Source organism: Tetrapisispora phaffii, chromosome 12 (assembly GCF_000236905.1).
Source record: "Tetrapisispora phaffii CBS 4417 chromosome 12, complete genome".
Classification (NCBI taxonomy): Eukaryota; Fungi; Ascomycota; class Saccharomycetes; order Saccharomycetales; family Saccharomycetaceae; genus Tetrapisispora; species Tetrapisispora phaffii.
The window spans coordinates 215,914-234,884 of record NC_016531.1 but is presented as its reverse complement, the minus strand read 5'-3'; the positions used below and the strand labels follow the sequence as shown (position 1 = coordinate 234,884).

Below are 18,971 nucleotides of genomic sequence, written 5' to 3'. Positions count from 1 at the left end.
TAAATTACAATGTTGTGGTTGATGAGTACATAGGTTCAAGTATTGTACTGTTTCTCGCAGTAAAGAAACTTTTCACTTTCGAAACGCAGCCAAAAAAAGAAATGTGAAAAACTTTTGATTGAGCACATTGTCGATGAGATAAGAGGTAATTTCGATGTTAATAATGTTGCGGTTAATGAAAGGAAAGAGATGAGAGAGGTCTTGAATGAAGTATCGGTAAGAGGGTTCAGGGCAGTGGCTTGATCGGAGTGCTAGTATTGTCAGTTTACCGGTTTTGCTTCTAGTCTCGTTCGGTTGCTTACGTTTTCGACTTCATTCTGTGAAGTTGAATATTTCGAAATGTGCGCTGTTTCATGGCAGGGCTGAGATGTTTGGTCAGTGCTTGTTTTTGGTTGTTACGATCCACGCTGGTGGTTGGTTGTGGTGGTGGTGGGTTCTCATTGGTTGGAAAGGTTGTCCCTGGTTGCCTGGTCTGGTCATGTGACAGGCAGGGTTTCTCGTTTGGGTTTACTTGTCAACGAGGGAACTCTAGGGTAGTTATAAAATAGTGTCTTGTTCAGTATGTATGCTGCCACATTGCTTGTTTGTGAGTAGATGGTATGCACTCTTAGCTGTAAGTCGCAGTGTTGCATCAAGAGCAGTATATAGGGCAGTCATGGGTAATTGGTTATGGTCAAGCAAGCCGGAAAGTAGCGATATTGCCAAAGGAAGCAACCGTGAGGAAGAAGTAGCTGAAATTTCTAGTTATTCAAGAGGCCAGAAGATTTTGCTCGAGGACACGAAACCAAGGTTCAATACAGAGGCTCCGTCGTTGAATGAACTCTCGAGGCAGAAGGAGCACTCAAACTTTAAACTTGCAGTTGACTCCATTTCGAAGAAGGACTTCTCGTTCTCGAACCTGGTCATGATTCCATGTTTCAGAGATGCTGGAATGCTGGGGTTCTCAAGTCTGTTCGTCATAGGTTCTGCTATGTTCTTGTACCATAAAAATATAACGAAAGCTACAAATTGGGCCTTGGGGAGTTTTGTCCTGGGGTCCATTGTTGGTTGGGAGCAGTGCCGTAACACAAGGAGAAGGAGTTTCCAAAATTCAGAGAGGGCAAAGCAGCTGGTACAACAGAAACAAAAACCAATGCTGCACGAGGTGCAACACGCTGAAGAACTAAAGAAACAATGGGCGGAGACCACGGCAGAGCATGCTAAGAAATGGTACAAGTTCTGGTGATATAGTTCTCTTCTTTACAAGTTTTTACTTGTATTCGGTAGATACACAAGATACACAAACACACACGCCATAGCGTACTGATAGATTACATTGAAAACTTTAGCTATGTCATTAAAAACACCAAATTGTAAATACATACATACATATAGATAGATAACTAGATATACGCTAAATATACGAGTGCACAGGTTCAATTAATTAGTTGGTGTTTATTTCTTACCTAGAGCATTTAAGATTGATTCCCAAACAGTGGCTGGTGGTTGAGAAGCATCGACACCCGACCAGATACCGTTCTTCTTGTAGAAGTCGACGATTGGCTCAGTTTGTTGATGGTATGAGTTCAATCTCTTCATTAAGGCTTCAGCATTGTCGTCAGATCTTTGAACCAATGGTTCGCCGGTGACATCGTCAGTCATTTCAACCTTTGGTGGGTTGAACAACTTGTGGTATGATCTACCGGAAGCTGGGTGGACTAATCTACCAGTGATTCTGGCGACTAGTAACTCATCTTCGACTTGTAGTTCGACAGCTCTCTGTAAAGGAGTACCTCTTTCAGCCAACATTTGGTCCAGCTTTTCAGCTTGTGGAATAGTTCTTGGGAAACCATCCAAAATGAAACCATTCTTACAGGCTGGGTTGTTGGCTAATTCGTCCTTGATCATAGATACCATGATCTCATCGGAAACAAGACCACCTTGGTCCATGATCTTCTTAGCCTCAACACCCAATGGAGTTCCTTTAGCGACTTGGGATCTTAGCATATCACCGGTAGATAGATGACCGGCACCAAATTTTTCAACTAAGTTTGGAGCTTGAGTACCTTTGCCGGCACCTGGTGGGCCAATTAAGACCATTCTGATAGATTCGTCAGCCATTTTGTTATTGGGATACAGTATCTTTTGAGAGCGCTGTTTGTCGTCCTTGTTTATCCTTCTTGTTCGAAACCAAACACGACATAAAATAACACTAAAGGCGAACCCACACTTATAACATGCGTTGCCAAGGTTAGTCGACTGACTCAAACATCCTCCAATCTTACAATGAATCCAACTGAACTTCTCAGAACTGTGTGGTCAAGAGATGTTGGACGTTCAATAATTTTTCGAGAGCTGCCTTGTTCGCTTGAAAGATCCGATGTTTCAACGACAAAGGTCATTGCTCACGAGGAGGTTGGAACACTGACGATACTACAACAGCTTTATATAAAGATAGTTAATATAGAAGTTTTAGTATTCTTTTATAATATACAATTGAATAATTAAAATATCACAGAGATAAAAAAACAGTATATATAATATTACAATGATTTTTCTTAATATGTATTATTTCAAATATATTCGAATTTTAATTTCATTAAAAGCCCAGGATTTGACATTTTTATTTCAATGTCACAATCGATAAAAAAGAAAAACGTATGGTGAAAGCTCACCCCAACATTATCATCTTTATAATTCTTGAGAAGCCTTAACAGCCTTAGCAGACTTCTTTGGCAATAAGTTTTGGTGAATGTTTGGTAAGACACCACCTTGAGCGATGGTAACGTTACCTAATAATTTGTTCAATTCGTCATCGTTTCTGATGGCTAATTGTAAATGTCTTGGAATGATTCTGGACTTCTTGTTGTCTCTAGCAGCGTTACCAGCTAATTCTAAGATTTCGGCAGCTAAATATTCTAAGACGGCAGTTAAGTAAACTGGAGCACCAGAACCGATTCTTTGAGCGTAGTTACCTCTTCTTAGTAATCTGTGGACTCTACCGACTGGGAAAGTTAAACCAGCCTTGGAAGATCTTGATTGAGAAGCTTTAGCAGCAGAACCAGCTTTACCACCTTTACCACCAGACATTTTTATTTATATATTATTTGATTGAGATTAGTTGTGTTTAATTGATACACTATTCGATGCTCTTATATATCTAGCCATAAAATAAAAATATATAGCAATTAAAACGAAGCAGAAAAAGAAAAATAACATGTTTAAATATACTGTAGGAACAACTACGAACAATAACTAATTAACAGTTGTAAAACTACAATTGAAAGCTAACAGATACCTTAATCAACTGGGAAAACTAATCTTCTTATATATGCTTGAACTTGAAACCGATTTGTTAATTTATTCACAAAAACAAAACAACGAATGTTGATATAATGCTGTTGAACGTTTGAGTTTGAACTTAGGAGATGGACCAGAATGGGTCGTTTATTTCACAGTTTAGCAGACAAGAGGAAGACTTATTTCAATAACAAATGCGAAAAACTGAGAACCACCAAAGTCCAATTGGTGCTGACAAGAGAAGCTTCACATGGTTGGTAGAACATGATAACTACACGTAAAGCTACTTTAAAACGCGAAACAGCGTGTCAGCTTAAGGCGTGCTGGTGGTTTCGCACCTTCTGGCGATGTCCAACCATCTTCATCATCCAAACACACGCGTTAAGAAACGTTTTTGTATGGGGAAGCCTTTGTAGAAGTTGAGTAATGATGGTGCGAAATTCGCAGCACTAACTAACGACTCGATTCTGCAGTAGTTAGAGACCAGAAATGGTTTTTGGTGACAGAGGTCATTGTTGCTGGAATAGGCGTACTCATAGATTCTCTATCGTGCTTGTTTAAGTATTGTAATTTGTGGAATGGGTTGGGTTATATATGCATCAATGTTGTTTATTTTGAGCACTGGAGTAAACAACAATGCATCCATCAACGGTTGTATATCATGTTTTTTTATGGATTTCATAATATATATAAGGGTTCTCTATTTTCTGACTATGTTATTATTTCTTTCGAATCTTTTGTTCATTTGTATTGATTTTAATCATATTATATTAAAATTTTTTTAGTTGTTATTTCTTGTTACTTGTATTTCACAGAACACCAATAACCAAACCATCAAAATTAATATACAATGTCCTCCGCTTCCAAGGCCCCAGCTTCCAAAGCCCCAGCTGAAAAGAAACCAGCTGCCAAGAAAACCTCCACTTCCGTCGACGGTAAGAAGAGAACTAAGGCTAGAAAGGAAACTTACTCTTCCTACATCTACAAAGTTTTGAAGCAAACTCACCCAGACACCGGTATTTCTCAAAAATCCATGTCTATCTTAAACTCTTTCGTTAACGATATTTTCGAAAGAATTGCCACTGAAGCTTCTAAATTAGCTGCCTACAACAAGAAGTCTACCATTTCTGCTAGAGAAATCCAAACTGCTGTCAGATTAATCTTACCAGGTGAATTGGCCAAGCATGCTGTTTCTGAAGGTACCAGAGCTGTTACCAAGTACTCTTCTTCTACTCAAGCTTAAATAAATTGGAATTAAAGTTAATAAGACAAGTGTACTTGTTAATTTTTAATTTTAATTTTATATTAGCAAGTTGTAATAAGATTTAAACACAAATAATTCAATCGGTTTAAAAAATGTATTTATTATTTCAAATACTATTGTATAATAATGTAATTAGGTATATATTTTCAGAATATAAATACATAAATGGGATAATGATCTTTTTAATAATAAAATTTCATATTGTTTTAATTAAAGTATGTATTTTTGTTGAATAATAATGAATCTTGAAATGTTATAAAATTATGCAATTATATGGTTTATTTAGAGACTTCTTCATTGAAGCCGTCGTAATCATAATATTTATGGTTTTGTTCTAATAAATCTACCACTTCAAGAAGCGAACGACGGGGTTTCAAGCTGTCTTTATCAGAGCAATGTTGCCCGGCGAAACTGTCGTAAATAGCATCTAGTTTGGCTGAATCAGATTCCAATATCTTTTCAATTTGCTTGTAATCATACACATGTTTCTCGTTAGATTTCTTATCAGTTGGTATTCTCTTGCTCAAGTCTGACATTGTGAAGGGTATCTCGTTCAATTTTTCAATGGTCTTATCCTCTAATATTTCCAAATTAGACTTATTTGCCGCTGGAACATCAAACGAAATTGCACCATCATTCTTATTGGTTTGATCAACGACTGGCTCATCATCATTTACCTCAATATCAGATTCAGAAGACGAACTGGATGATGAATCAGAAGATTCAGCTGTTCTTCTTTTCTTTCTTCTGCTAGATTTGTCCTTTTTTGGGCCAACATTTTTCGGTAGCATTATTGTCGCTGTGATTCTCAAGACCTTAAGTTCTTCCCAGTAAATTTGATAAGTAGCATAATAACAACAGTGAACTGGCATTTAAAACCTTTTTAATCATCTCATCGCATCTTATTTCTGATCGTTAGATGTCACTTGAAAATATTTCACAGCTTAAAATTATGGATGTCGGGTAATTGTCGCAAAACAACTGAGTTGCTATTTAAAACCTATTATTATTTAAGCTTAAATACTGTTTATTACTTAAAGATATTTAGAATAACTTATCCATCTCAACTAATGCATGATCTAGAATGTAACTTTCTTCTATCAAATTATCTACTCTGTTGAAGTGTCTTTGACTGTATGGTAAAATGGAATCTATCACCTTCATCATTCCAGATATGTCTGATAGTTTACTAATATTGTATTTTGTTAAGATACAGTTGATGGTTTTTTGTGCAACGGAATGCGTACGTCCATTTGTGTTCCAATCTCTACATCTTTGCATTAGCATTAACAATTGTTCATCGTTTAATGTAGAAATAACATTATCCAACTCTTTGTTGAAAATGATTTTGTTTCCATCTTCGTCATAAAGATTTGTAGCTACCCCTCTTGTTGATTGTTTTAGAACATTATAAAGTCTTGCTGGGTGATCTAATGTAATCGCTAACAAGAAGGCGTTCGTCCAGTCTCCGCTGGATATATAGTTCTCTAATGTTTGCATTTGTTCAACCTTTAATTTTTCTTTTTCAATGTCTTCTTCTCTGGCTTCTTCAGTACGATCCTTCCAAAATTGGAAGACACCATCTGCATCAGCAGTAATTACTATGTCACCATCTTTGATCACATTCAAAGCCCATATCCTGTTATCATGACCATCTAAAGTATTTATGCATTCACCAGTCGAGCAGTCCCAAAGCTTAACTAGACCATCTGCACCAGTTGATACTAATTGTTTTTGTTTGTTAAAGAAAGAACACCTTTGGACAGCATTTGAGTGACCTTCTAAAGTCTTTACAACTGTGAAGGTGTCCAGCGACCAAATCTTAACAGTTTTATCACCAGATGCAGTAGCAATAAATTTATCATATTGACAAAAAGAGACATCCCATAAACCACGTTTGTGATTATTCAATGTGGCTTTTAGTTCACCTGTTTCAAGATCCCAAATCTTACAAGTTTTATCATATGATGCGGTAGCAAAGATAGAATCGTTTGGGGAAATTGAAAGCATATTTATATCCTTTTCGTGAGCTCTACGGGTGTATTCTGACGAACTGATAGAATATATTTCAATATCAAACCTGTCAGTTGGTTTAGGAACTTTCCATTTCTTCACTGTCAAGTCATTAGATGCGGTGATTAAATATTCAGGCCAACCTTTATTCATAACATTAGGTAAACCAACAGAGGTCACTGAAGAAACATGGCCTTGGAAATGTGCATATTTACAAAATAAGGTGGTGCGTGGGTTGTATCTCCATAAAATAGCAGAGTTGTCTTTAGAAGCTGTGGCAATCCATAAACCATCTTCGGTAGCGTCAACAGCGTTTAATAAATCGGTATGACCTTCGTACAATTCTGTAGAGATGGAGACTGAATTACTATCATCGACGTCTGAGATAGGTATTATTCTTAATGTGGAAGAGTTTGTAGCCAAAGCTAACTTATCAAAATTTGGACCAACAACTTTCATATCTGCGATTGTGCCGTGGTTACCAGCTAGCGATGATACAACTTCGATATATTCTTTTGGATTAGAAAAAGTGTCTTTCAAATCAACCAATTGCAATGTTTGGTCAGAAAATACTAGATATAGTTGAGTAAAATTTCTGACTGGTAAAACACCGATGATGAATAACTCTTCAAGCGGCTTTTTAGATTTTTTAACTATTGAATTATTATTTAATGAGACAATTTGAAGAACAGCATCACCACCAGAAGTGTATATTAGATCGTCATCAATACCATCAATGTTTATAATGAAACCACAAGCTTCAATTTGTTGGTGCACTGGTATAGTCTTTAATAATTTACATCTTTTCAAATTTGTTACATCTTTGAATTCCCAGTGGTTAATTACATCATCTCTTGCACCGGTTATTAACTGCAACGAATCCTCGCTGTTCTTCTTTTCGATAAGTTTGAAGTCAATTCCTCTGACAGCAGAATTATGTTCTTGTAATGTGTGGATGGCTTTCCTGCTAACCAAATCCCAAATTTTAACCATACCATTGGTATCACCTGAAGATAACAGCCAAGTATTAGTATGTTGTTCACCATAGAATTTCAAACTTGAGATAGTAGCACCATGGCCCTTTAAAGAATGTGTTATATACCCATTTTCTATATCGATAACAGTAACGGAACCATCTGTACCGCCGATTGCGAGCAATGTAGAGGTTGGATCAGTTTCTAATACATATGAAGGTGATGAAATTTTCATAGACTTGACAATTTTTCCTGTTGAAAGTTTAAATATTTTCAATAATTGCGCCTGGGAAACATAGCACAGATATTGTGCATCTGGAGTCAATGCCAAAGCTGTTATTTCTTGTTCATCATCATTTTCTATCTTATGAAGTATTTGTGATGCATTATGTTTGGTGTGATCGAGTCCTTCGACAGTTGCGTCAGCGCTTAACTTGATGATATTTATTTCATCTAATAAAGGTGTAGCTAATATAGTACCATCTTCGGATATAGAGGCTACAGCACCACTGCCTGCATATATTGGCCTCAAAGAGGTATGCGAATAACTATTTTTCAAATCCATCTTCGTGCAAATTTAAGTCTTGGAGGTGCTTGCTATTTCTCTAATGAGGCAAACTATCCTTATCAAGGAGCTTCTTTTTGTAGACACCGGGATCTAATTAGCTGTTGATATAGCTACCGCAGCACATGAAACATCGCAACTCTACAATTAAACACATCCTGACCATCCATCTGTAAACCAATGTAACTGTATGTATGAAAAAATTTCATCAAGCTCATCGCAAAGTTTCAATTTTTCCAAATCTCAACATCCATCATGGCGCACGAACAACAGGTATTGACGAGAGGATATAGTTTTACTAAGGTAAGGTCACTTTAAATATTATTATTATTACTTATTGTTATTATTTATTATTTATTATTGCAATGTAAAGTTTAATGATGTGAAATTATTCCTAATGCAGCACAATTGGTAATTATTGCTTTCTAAGCAGGTAGCGTAGTGACGAAACTCTTTCGGGTCCGCCAGCTAGTGGAATTAAGAAGCACTCATAATTTATTCTGCTCTCTCAACTGATAAATGTACTTTCAATGATAGAGATACCTTTTTCATTTTCGTATTTCGATTGTTGACAGTATTGGTAAATATATGGTTTCACATGAGCGATGTTCTGGGCGATTTTTCTAACAACTAATGGTAACTCGTTCATAATATCGTATCTGTTGACCAAATTCAAATCACATTCGGTGAATTTCATTGGAAACTCAATCTTAGATGGCGGTTTCCAATTGTTCTCTTTGTCTACCGATGTCTTCAAGTACTTCACAGAGTGTTTATCTACTGCAGAACAAACTTTAACTAATTTATCGTTCTTTGTGACCGCCCAAGTGGTCACGGTATGATTATTGTATTCAGCTGTAGTTGTGAATTCCATACATAAAATAGACCATGATTTGCTGTGGTAACAAAGGAAATTCCATGCTCTGGCGGCTTTGTTTGGCAGTAACCCTTGAACAGCGTCGATGTAAGAAGTAGGAACGTCGTCCAACTCTAGTTCGATCTCATTATTGCCTTTTATGTCTTTGTAATATAGCTTACCGGTGCATCTAGCTCTAGGGACAAACAAATGTCTCATCATTTTGTTAGACGAGAACTGGGCAGATTTGTCCTCTGATTCTTCTTTGGAAATACCTCTCTCTAAGTAATACGAACAACCATCTGGGTTGGTAACATAACCTGGGAATAGATCAATAACCATATCCAACTTCAATGCAGCTGTATCCTCTGTGTTTTCGATGTCAACGTGAACAATGAGTTGGGAGAATACTTCTTTTTTATCAGATTTGGATTCAATGAATTCGAATTTGACATTATCAAATTCTACTTTCAAAGGACTGAAACTAGTTAGATTAGACAATTTAAATGATTGCCAAATGTCTTTTGAATGGTTATCTCTATCGTTAGAGTCAAATAATTTGAAATTCAATTGGAAACCTTTGTACAAAGCATTCATCATGCTCGAGTAGACAACTTGGACGAACCCAGCTTTACCGGTCTTCAGGTCTGTGAAGTATATGGTTTGAGTTTCTAACCTGGTTTCTGGGTTAGTACTTAACTTGTTTAAAAAAGTGAAAGAACCAGAAGAACGACGTAACTCACCGGTCTTTTCCTGATCTGGCGACTCTATTGGTTCCTTCGAATGGTCGTAAACGTACCATTGCATTTGCTCCAAAGTATTGACCGAAGTGTATTGATCTTTTGAATTGCCATCGCAATTGGAACTGGCTTCCTCAAAGGGAATGAATCTTATTTTGTTTTTATTTCCTTTAACTAAGTCGAACATGGTTTTTCACTATGTATCTATTATGTATATGCTTATACGTTGTCTACTAGTGTGTGTATACGAAATCAAGATATAGAATATACTGAATAAGAATGCCAAAGGAAACTCTCCATATTTCTCGCATGAAAAGCATCTCTATTTATATGCAAATGCAGCTGACTAGCAGATAGAAGGTGCAACTTATCAAACCCTTTCGATATTGTAAAAAGCATCGAAAGTACAGATTGTTTGTGCCTTTACCAACATCTTGGATCCGAACTTCGAACACGATAAGACACGAAATCTCCTCGAACCAGCAAAACCTAGCAAGAGAAGTGAATATGATGCAGAAGATTAAAGAAAAGCACCAATTTCTCTGAATACAGAAATAAGAAATGTATGGGCTAAACTTAGTAAGTTATTTCTTCAAAAGACAAGTCCTACACATTCCATGTATTTGTAACATCATCACCAACAACAATAACAATACCGACAACCTGAACGTTTCGGGAAGAACAAGAGTTGCTACTTGCAAACACACGGTGCTGACAACAATTTGAGTCAATTAATTGCTAACTTCCTCAACGTTTCACCTATCAAAGACTGTCTTCCCTCAAGTTGACTATAATTTTGATTCGTTTCGTTAGTGAGTGAGTGGGTCAACGTATCTTGTTCTCGAAGAAGAAATCAGAAACACCGAAGCTGAAAGGCCGCCAAATTAGGTATTGGCGCACATGGTGGAACTAGAGAGGCTTTCAAAAAGAAGAATTTGAAGAAGAATGGCAGTGTTGCGAAATCTGCGTTTATTTATTTTCGATCTGTTCAATGTTGTGCACAATATGATTCGAAACTCTAACATATTTTGGTTTTCAGAGTGCAGTCGTTCCTCTACCAGAAGGTGTGTTACTTTTACTTTAGTGAGCACCATCCTCTTGGTGCACGTATACGAACTTATAGTTATGCTAGGAGATGGGGAATGGGGCGGAGAATGGTATGATTTCATGTTCGATGAAGTGTCTACAAGTCATTTTGGTCTCGTGTTTCCATTCTCGCAATACTGTCAAACAAGCAACTTCAAAAAAAACATGTATATGTTTTCTTGATTTGAATGCTGCAAACTCAACAAGAGTATGCAAATGACAAATAAATATGTGAGTGAACTATGCATTGTATAAAGTGACTATTAATTGTAATATGAGGAATTCGACCTGTTATATATATATTGTCTATCTGTTTATATCTTTTATTTTTACATAAATTCCGACAAATTTGTGGTCGTCATCGATGGTAAACCTCCACCTAAGAAGTCAAGCATCATATGCATACCTCCACCGCCGCTGTATTCGTCGACGTCTTGTGGTAATACTTGGGACACGCCTTCTAAAAACCATACCTTGTCCATCATTTGGGTGGTATAACCTCTAAGTAACTTATAGTAACTCCTCATTATTCTCATTGCCCCTAAATCACCGGTCATTAATAAAGCCAGGAATGTTTTATCTAGCAATGCAGGAAACGCAAATATCTTTAGAATGAAATTTGGTTCATTACTTTCACGATTCAATTTATCTAAAATTGCTAATGTTACTAGATAAGGTGAATCGATCTCGACTGGATACAGATCAGAGATGCTTTCATCAAAACAGATCAATTCTGTGATAAAAGATGATGTCCCAGTGGACGATGGTGTTGCTTGACCGTTCTCCGACTTGAGTTGCTGAACTTTACTAATCTCTTGAGTAATTAAATTGCTAAATTCACTGAGATCGATGGAAATTAGATCATGGAATTTAGATGATTCATCTAATGGCCATACTGCAGTTAAGATTGTTGATGCACCCTTAACGTGAAATATCCATGCACTTGCCGACATGACATTGGTGCTCATAACATTATTACCACTGCTATTGTTACTGATAGTGCTGCCTACATCATTGTTGGTTGTTGGCGATTCGATTTCACTATCGGTGCTATCCAGATTTATGTTTCCTGAGGAACTCCTATATGGATTGTATGCTACTCCACCAGATGCATTTGCCAATGAATCCATGATCAAGATTATAGCACTGGCAACCAAGGCGTCTGTATTTTCTGGAGATATCTGCAATACAGCTTCTCTTAAAAGTCTTAATGCTTCGATTCTATGACTTGACACGTAGTTCTCTAGTCCATATTCTCGTCTTGATAAGTGTGTTGCACTAAATGCTAAAAGGGAATGCATCAAAAATGGATACTCGAAAGCTAGTTCAATAATCTCCTTGGACCACAATTCGACACCGGATATACCGGCATCGATAATTGTCTTCCAAACGACTGTGTTATAATGATATAGCAATTTCAAATCAACTAAATTTAAAGAAACTTCTTGAGACATTTTTACCAAATTAACAATGGAACTTTTGCTATTGCTTTTATTTTTGAAATTACCATGAGTTGATGAAATGTTGTTTGCTCCAGATACTGATAATGAGTCGTTGTAAGTCCCATCTCGTTCCGGAATCATCTTTTTAGATAAGGATTCATTGATACCATTCATCGTACTTTGTATATCAAAAGAATCATGCTGACTTATGGTTTGGTTATGATTAATATTGCCGTTAGAACTATTGTTATCAATATTAATGGACCTTCGGCGGTCAAATATGTTGGTGAGGTTAGAAGGAGTATTTATATTATTCATATTTTGTAGTGGTGGCACTAATGGACTTAGGTTACTATTCTCAGATTCCAAAATGTTTCTATTAATTGGCAACATTTGAGCAGATGGTGTAATCGTAGGATTGTTCACCGCATTTGGAGTTCCAACAGTTTGCGGACTATTGTTGTTTGTAGAAATGCCTTGAGAGTTTAAAGACCTTATCATCTGTTTCTGCATGTTTGAAAGAACTTCTTCGGCAATGTTAATACGCATCGATTGACCTGCCTTTTGGAAATTCAACAAATCTTGCGGATCACATTGTGCTAAACCTGATAATTGTGTACCTTCTAATATACTTTTCAAATTTATTCCTGCATTCTTTAACAACGCCATTGAATCTATATTTATAGTTTGTTGGTTTGGCTTTACTTGGCTATTATTACCATTGGAACTGTTATTGCCAGTATTTTGGAAATTATTATTAACATTATTTGAATTGTTGGAATTGCTATTTAGTGAGACAGGCTGGGTCATATTGTTATTGCCTCCAATATTGCCACCGAACATATTTTGTGGGATTGAAAACTTATTCATCGAAAGCATGCTGCTAATACTAGTTGAATGATTTAATGGAGCAGACTGCAGCGGTGAATCAAGGTTTAATGGGTTTGAAATTGGATTTGAACTAGAGTTCTTATTGTTAGCGTTAAGGCCTTTCTGAAATATGTTATTGTTGTTCGTTGCGTTTGGTATAGTAAGATTCCCTAAACTCGATAAATCGAAATTCGTAAATTTTTCTGAGTTTGATAATGACATTAGTTGTGGTAATAAAAATAATTGTTGTTGTAAAGAAAAAGAATTGCTTCCTGAATTTTGGTTAGCTAGTGATGGTAGTAACAATGCATCCATATTGCCAGCCAAATTCAACTTTTCTGGTGAATTTAACTGCACCACAATGGAACCTTTTCTTTGATCTCTAATGGGATTTCCACCTTCTTCTTTTTTCACAGTGAGCAAAGGTGGGCCTTGTAAACCTTGGTCTGAATTATCCAATATATTGTTATCATTAATTTCAACCCGACCACGTTTCCCTTTGTATTCATTAGCTAAACTTGGTTCGTTTTTCCTACTCTTTGATCTTGCTTTATGTTCCTTCTTCTTTTTCAATTTCAGCTGGTTGTTGGGAGTTTTAATTCGAACAGCACCTTCCTCATTCGGTTCTACCGTCTTATCAATGATGATTGTCGTGGTCAAAGTGCTTGGAGGACGTTGTGGTGTATCAATTATAGAATATACACAATCCAATTTCATATTAGAACATTTCACACAAGCCGGTTTAGCTTCATCACATTTAACTCTTCTTCTCTTACAATTATCACAGCCATTCTTCGATTTATTGTGGAATTTTCTCTTACCAGTAGATGTCTTACTTACTTTCTTCCCACCTACATCTATCAACTCTATAATTTTCTTCTTTCTTCTTTGTTTAACTTGATTTTGAGAGGTCTTCGCCAGACTTGATGCAGAAATCATGATTATGTATTTTTAGTGCTGCTGTCGTCAGTAGTACCTACTGTATCGTTTCCTGGTTTCAATGTTTACTCAAACTCCGATGTTCACAGCCACTATTTTTATAACTGTCTTTACAAAATCAACTTTATATATATATTCATATATATGTGATACGATCTGGTAAAACTAAACGAGCAGAAGGTAACTTATGTTGAAAAAAAAGATTAAAAAATTGGAATAATGTTAATATTAAAAAGCTATGCTTTTGTATCCCACCGAATGACCGTTATCTATCCAATTTGGCATGCACCCCTACCAATAAAGAGACAATAGGTTCTGCCAACAAGCCACTTTTACGTCAAGTCATAGATCAGAATAATATACAATCTAGTTTATATACAAGTATGAAGGTTTCGAACTACGCCTTTGGTAGCCGATCTGTAAGATTGCTGAAAGCGGATATTATCGATTCTCACCAATTCACAAACACTTTAGTTTAGTGTCAAGGTCAGTAGAGAGTAAGTAGAATGGAAAACTTTGCAATAACAAGTTCGTCTCTTAACTTCTTGAAGTTTACTTGTTGTTTCTTCAAAGCTTTTCGAAATCATAGAAATGGTAGCGAAATATACGAGAGAGCGATGCCATGCGATGCCTATTTTTTTGACAAGAACTGTTTAGATCATAGAATGAATGAGAGGTTGTAGCAAGGGCATCTGTTCAATGGCAGAAGACACATTTCACGAGCTAAGTGACGGTGCGTGATTGATGCATAATTTATCGCAACAGGCTGTCTGAGCACCATACCGTGTGAATAAAACACCTTTGCTAGATGGACTGTTCCCGACGATCTCGTTTAAGCGACAGTCCGCGTGTCCCGTTCGGCCTTCACTGATGTATTCTACAGTCTACCTATACATATGTGTGTACGTGTGGAAATAAACTTTTAAGCACACTTTGCTCAAACAGAAAAGCAACACTATCGATGTTGTGGTGCTCTTAATAGGAACTATAGAGTGGTTCCGAAACCGCGTGCATTCTTCAGTTACGACGATAACAGCACAGGCGTAATTGTTCGTCGTCATCGACCTCATATAGCCAGATCATGACCTTACACTCTTCTTAGTTCCAGTGGAGCCCAAACCACCTCTGAAAACCTCTTCCAACCAACGTTACCGTCGCGGTCGTTTAACTTCTTCAAAAGCACCGAGACCTTTTGATGATTTATCTTGCTCTTCACAATATCATTCGCAAAGAATTATATCAAGATATTCTCGAACACTGGACTTTTGGATTACTCAATCCCAGCACCTCTTACCCAAAAGCACTGGCATCGGTATTATGTTGTTTGCATATTTGTGTGTGTGCGTGTGTGCTGCTTATGGATGGCTCGTTTAAGTGGCGTGTTCTTCCTCGAGAATGTTCACACCGCTCCCACGAAATTGCTCTGAAGGATGCTCTCGGAGAGGTTTGAAGCAGAAACGTCCATAGGGAGTTCTCTGAGGCCTTGCGAACTTCAGGGTTTTCTCACGTGGTTTCTCTGGAGAAGTGGTTTCTGGCAATTGAACGAGAGAGGAACTGGCGGGGGAGCCGCCAGGGCGGAGGAATGGGAAACATGTGATAGTTTTTAGAAAAAAGCGTGGAATTTCCGTATTGGGTGATGGGATGTCCATTTTTGAACAATGTATAATCCAAATAGGCGATTTTGTTCTATTCATTATATAGTCGAACTCGTATAATAATTAAAATAATAATTAACTACTATTTAAATAAATGAATTATGTCATACTATATCTATTTTATTTCTTTCGTGTTTTATTTGGTTTGCTGTTCCATTCAAAAACCTGGATTACATATGAGCATGGGGGTCTTCCTTTGGTTGTTCTGGATCAACAGCGATCATTGTATCGATTCTTAAGATGGCAATACAGGCTTCTAATGCAGATTTCAAAGACTTCACTTTACTTATGGTTGGTTCCAGAACACCAGCTTGGACTTCGTCGACAATCTTACCCTTGATCAGATCCAAACCGTAGTTTCTGTAGTTCTTTCTCTTTATGTCGTCTGGTTGAGCCAATTGACTTGCAGCGTGGTAAGATCTCAGTTTCGCAACTAGCTCACTGGAATCCTTTGCAGCGTTCACAGCTAGGGTCTTTGGAATAATTAATAATGCAGATGCAAATTCAGCAATGGCTAATTGATCACGGGACCCAACTGTAGTTGCAAAATTATCCAGATATATGTTCAAAGCACTCTCGACACAACCACCACCTGGTACAACGTTACCACTCTCTAGAGTTCTCTTGACAACGGATAAGGAATCGTGTAATGAACGTTCCATTTCATCTAACGAGTAGTCGTTTGGACCACGTAGAATGACAGATGAAGAAGAGTGTTTGGAAGTACCCTTGATCAATATACATTCGTCATCGGAGAATTTAGCTTGAACAACTTCTTCACAAGTACCCAAATAACTAGATTCGAAAGTTTCATCGCCTTCTAAGTTGGACATAGAACTTATTAGAGTGGCGCCAGTAGCACGGGCGATTCTCTTTAAGTCTTCTTTCTTACAACGTCTGACAGCCATTATTTTGGCTTCGACGAATTCCTTTAAACATAAATCATCAATGCCTTTAGTAGTCAACACAACTTGAGCACCGGTATCGATAATTTTTTTTACTCTTTCTAAAACTATGTCTGCTTCACGCTTGCGGATTTCTTCTAATTGTTCTGGATCATCGATATTAATTTGAACGCCCATTGCCATACGAGCCTTTTGAAAGTTGATATCAAGACAAGCAATTTTGACATTACCTGTAGCGATACGGTTTGGCATGGCCTGGGAGGCAATTGTACAGTTCAAAGCATAACCATGGACTAAAACTGATTCTTTAGAAGATTTACCGTGAGCCTTTAATATATTGACAGCTTTAACTGGGTATTTCACTTCACCTTTTGAATTTTGAGTTTTAACGGCAAGTAGTGCGTTGACCACTAAACTGCTGAAAAATTCAGAGTCTGCACCTATAATCTTTGAAGACATGGAGGTCTTTGCAATATTAAGTAACGTTTCGTTACCTAATGAATCGACACTGACTGATAGAACTTCATTGATGTAACGAATGGCTTCTCTTAAAGCGACTCTGAAACCAGTGATGATTGTAGTTGGATGAATTTTGTTCTTAACTAGTTCATTTGCCTTCTTCAACAGTTCGGATGCGATAATGACCACAGAAGTAGTACCATCACCGATTTCTCTATCCTGCTGCTGCGCCAATTCAACCAGGATCTTACCTGCTGGATGTTGGACGTCCAGCAAAGATAAAATAGTGGCACCATCATTGGTGACAGTGAAATCACCAATATCATCCACTAACATCTTATCCAAACCGACAGGCCCTAGAGAAGACTTCACAACGTTTGCAACAGCCAAAGCAGCTAAAACATTTTGATTACGAATATCTTCCCCACTGATTCTTTCACCACCCAAAAATAAGGTATCTGAACGTGAGTTACTGTAGACTTGGGACATTCTTAGATTGTGTTCAATACTCTCTTGCACTAGTCCTTCTCGATTAAAAGTAACACCTCCACCAACTAAAGACAAACTGAATCAATAGATTTATGTATATGTATATGCATATGCAAGTCAACGTGCATATAAAAAGCCCAAGAGTTAAGTATATCAGAAGTATAATTCATCGTTGTAGATATGTAAGCATAACTAACTGTATATGTATTATTATTGTCACTATAAATTTGTTGATGGCGTTTTTCTTTCAGAGAGTGTGTTGACCGATTCCAATTGCAAAGAAAATTTTAATGGAATCTTGGAGTGCGGGTAATGTATTACCCGCACTCCATCACGGCCCACTGCATGGGTAACTGGCGTGAAGTCCAGTGTTGGTGAGTGCGCTAACTCGGTGTTCATAACTAGTGGTATCTGGAAGAACTTAACTGACTACAATAGTGTGATTTAGCGACAACGTTATTATGGACAGTCTGTGAGTGAGTGAGAAGCATACACAGCCACTCTTCCAGCATGGCACGCAAAAATGAAAACCAAAAAATTAGGGAAAGTGCTCGAGGAGGGGTTTGAACCCTCGACGTTCGCGTTGCTTTTTTCACAAAGAATCCTTTTTACAGATCATTGAGTACAGAATACTTCGAGTCTCCGATTGTATCTATAAGCACGAAGCTCTAACCACTGAGCTACACGAGCATTTTCTGAAGTTATTTAAGGAAAAGATAGGTATTTGAGTGTCTGGATAACTGTGTTTATACTAAGTTTCTGGATAGACAATCGTAGTTTTGGAGTCACTCACTGGTCGTATAGGTGACTATTCGATACCAGATATTACCTCTTTAGGAGATTATTGTTGCCGACCTGAAACAATAGTGCCTGCAAGAATGTAATAGCAGAATTTCTAATGCATAAATAGTACTGTAGAACCATCAGTCTGCCATACGTGTTCAACTCGACGACGTCGTCTCGTTGGACAGAACGGTAGATTGAAATATTATGTATATATAAACCCCGGTAATCAATAACTAATAATTCATTGATCCAGGTCCAAGAGACCAGAGAGACTAATCTAAATGTCAGAATTATTGTAGTGTATGTGACAGAACTAAGAGTTTATGACACTTTGAGTCCAGAACTAATAGATCACTTACTAATGGAAAGAAGGTCTAGAACAATCTTTCAAGTGGTAGGTGAAAATTTCTCACTACAATGTAAATGGCTACGTGATAAACACAGATGTACAATACAGCACTAAAGAGCCTAGGAGGATGAATGAACACGTACGCATGTTCATTCAACTGTCAGATTAACTCATATATAAGGAGGGCATCTAACTCTATATAGAATAGTTTAATTACACTAATAAAAGATCAATCGATTATTTAACTATAAAGATGTGGACTATACTAGAGCAACTGAAGTGGCTAATGACACTAACTTT

The 18,971-nt window shown here is 37.2% G+C and overlaps 9 protein-coding genes and 1 non-coding gene across 10 annotated transcripts; 2 read left to right on the top strand and 8 right to left on the bottom strand.

The window, feature by feature from the left end:
- Positions 1-655: 655 nt before the first annotated feature.
- Positions 656-1,225, top strand: COX20 (Cox20p; the record flags this gene model as incomplete). The annotated part of the gene is made up of 1 exon (XM_003687856.1): positions 656-1,225. One exon carries the CDS (start codon positions 656-658, stop codon positions 1,223-1,225), a length of 570 nt encoding a protein of 189 aa, XP_003687904.1.
- A 209-nt stretch (positions 1,226-1,434) lies between these two features.
- Positions 1,435-2,100, bottom strand: ADK1 (adenylate kinase ADK1; the record flags this gene model as incomplete). The annotated part of the gene is made up of 1 exon (XM_003687855.1): positions 1,435-2,100. One exon carries the CDS (start codon positions 2,098-2,100, stop codon positions 1,435-1,437), a length of 666 nt encoding a protein of 221 aa, XP_003687903.1.
- A 570-nt stretch (positions 2,101-2,670) lies between these two features.
- TPHA0L01110 (histone H2A family protein) lies at positions 2,671-3,069 on the bottom strand (the record flags this gene model as incomplete). The annotated part of the gene is made up of 1 exon (XM_003687854.1): positions 2,671-3,069. The coding sequence occupies one exon, from the start codon at positions 3,067-3,069 to the stop codon at positions 2,671-2,673; it is 399 nt and encodes a 132-aa protein (XP_003687902.1).
- A 1,060-nt stretch (positions 3,070-4,129) lies between these two features.
- TPHA0L01100 (uncharacterized protein) lies at positions 4,130-4,522 on the top strand (the record flags this gene model as incomplete). Its single annotated transcript, XM_003687853.1, has 1 exon — positions 4,130-4,522. The coding sequence occupies one exon, from the start codon at positions 4,130-4,132 to the stop codon at positions 4,520-4,522; it is 393 nt and encodes a 130-aa protein (XP_003687901.1).
- Positions 4,523-4,821: 299 nt separating this feature from the next.
- TPHA0L01090 (uncharacterized protein) lies at positions 4,822-5,415 on the bottom strand (the record flags this gene model as incomplete). The annotated part of the gene is made up of 1 exon (XM_003687852.1): positions 4,822-5,415. The coding sequence occupies one exon, from the start codon at positions 5,413-5,415 to the stop codon at positions 4,822-4,824; it is 594 nt and encodes a 197-aa protein (XP_003687900.1).
- Positions 5,416-5,587: 172 nt separating this feature from the next.
- Positions 5,588-8,095, bottom strand: UTP13 (U3 snoRNA-associated protein UTP13; the record flags this gene model as incomplete). Its single annotated transcript, XM_003687851.1, has 1 exon — positions 5,588-8,095. One exon carries the CDS (start codon positions 8,093-8,095, stop codon positions 5,588-5,590), a length of 2,508 nt encoding a protein of 835 aa, XP_003687899.1.
- Positions 8,096-8,603: 508 nt separating this feature from the next.
- Positions 8,604-9,878, bottom strand: TPHA0L01070 (survival factor 1 family protein; the record flags this gene model as incomplete). The annotated part of the gene is made up of 1 exon (XM_003687850.1): positions 8,604-9,878. One exon carries the CDS (start codon positions 9,876-9,878, stop codon positions 8,604-8,606), a length of 1,275 nt encoding a protein of 424 aa, XP_003687898.1.
- A 1,228-nt stretch (positions 9,879-11,106) lies between these two features.
- On the bottom strand, positions 11,107-14,028 carry TPHA0L01060 (Zn(II)2Cys6 transcription factor; the record flags this gene model as incomplete). Its single annotated transcript, XM_003687849.1, has 1 exon — positions 11,107-14,028. The coding sequence occupies one exon, from the start codon at positions 14,026-14,028 to the stop codon at positions 11,107-11,109; it is 2,922 nt and encodes a 973-aa protein (XP_003687897.1).
- A 1,825-nt stretch (positions 14,029-15,853) lies between these two features.
- TCP1 (chaperonin-containing T-complex alpha subunit TCP1) lies at positions 15,854-17,536 on the bottom strand (the record flags this gene model as incomplete). The annotated part of the gene is made up of 1 exon (XM_003687848.1): positions 15,854-17,536. One exon carries the CDS (start codon positions 17,534-17,536, stop codon positions 15,854-15,856), a length of 1,683 nt encoding a protein of 560 aa, XP_003687896.1.
- Positions 17,537-18,084: 548 nt separating this feature from the next.
- TPHA0Ltrna4I lies at positions 18,085-18,226 on the bottom strand. Its single transcript has 2 exons — positions 18,189-18,226; positions 18,085-18,121 (listed from the first exon to the last, which is right to left on the bottom strand). It is a non-coding gene; the product is annotated as a tRNA-Ile (tRNA).
- Between the last annotated feature and the right edge of the window lie 745 nt (positions 18,227-18,971).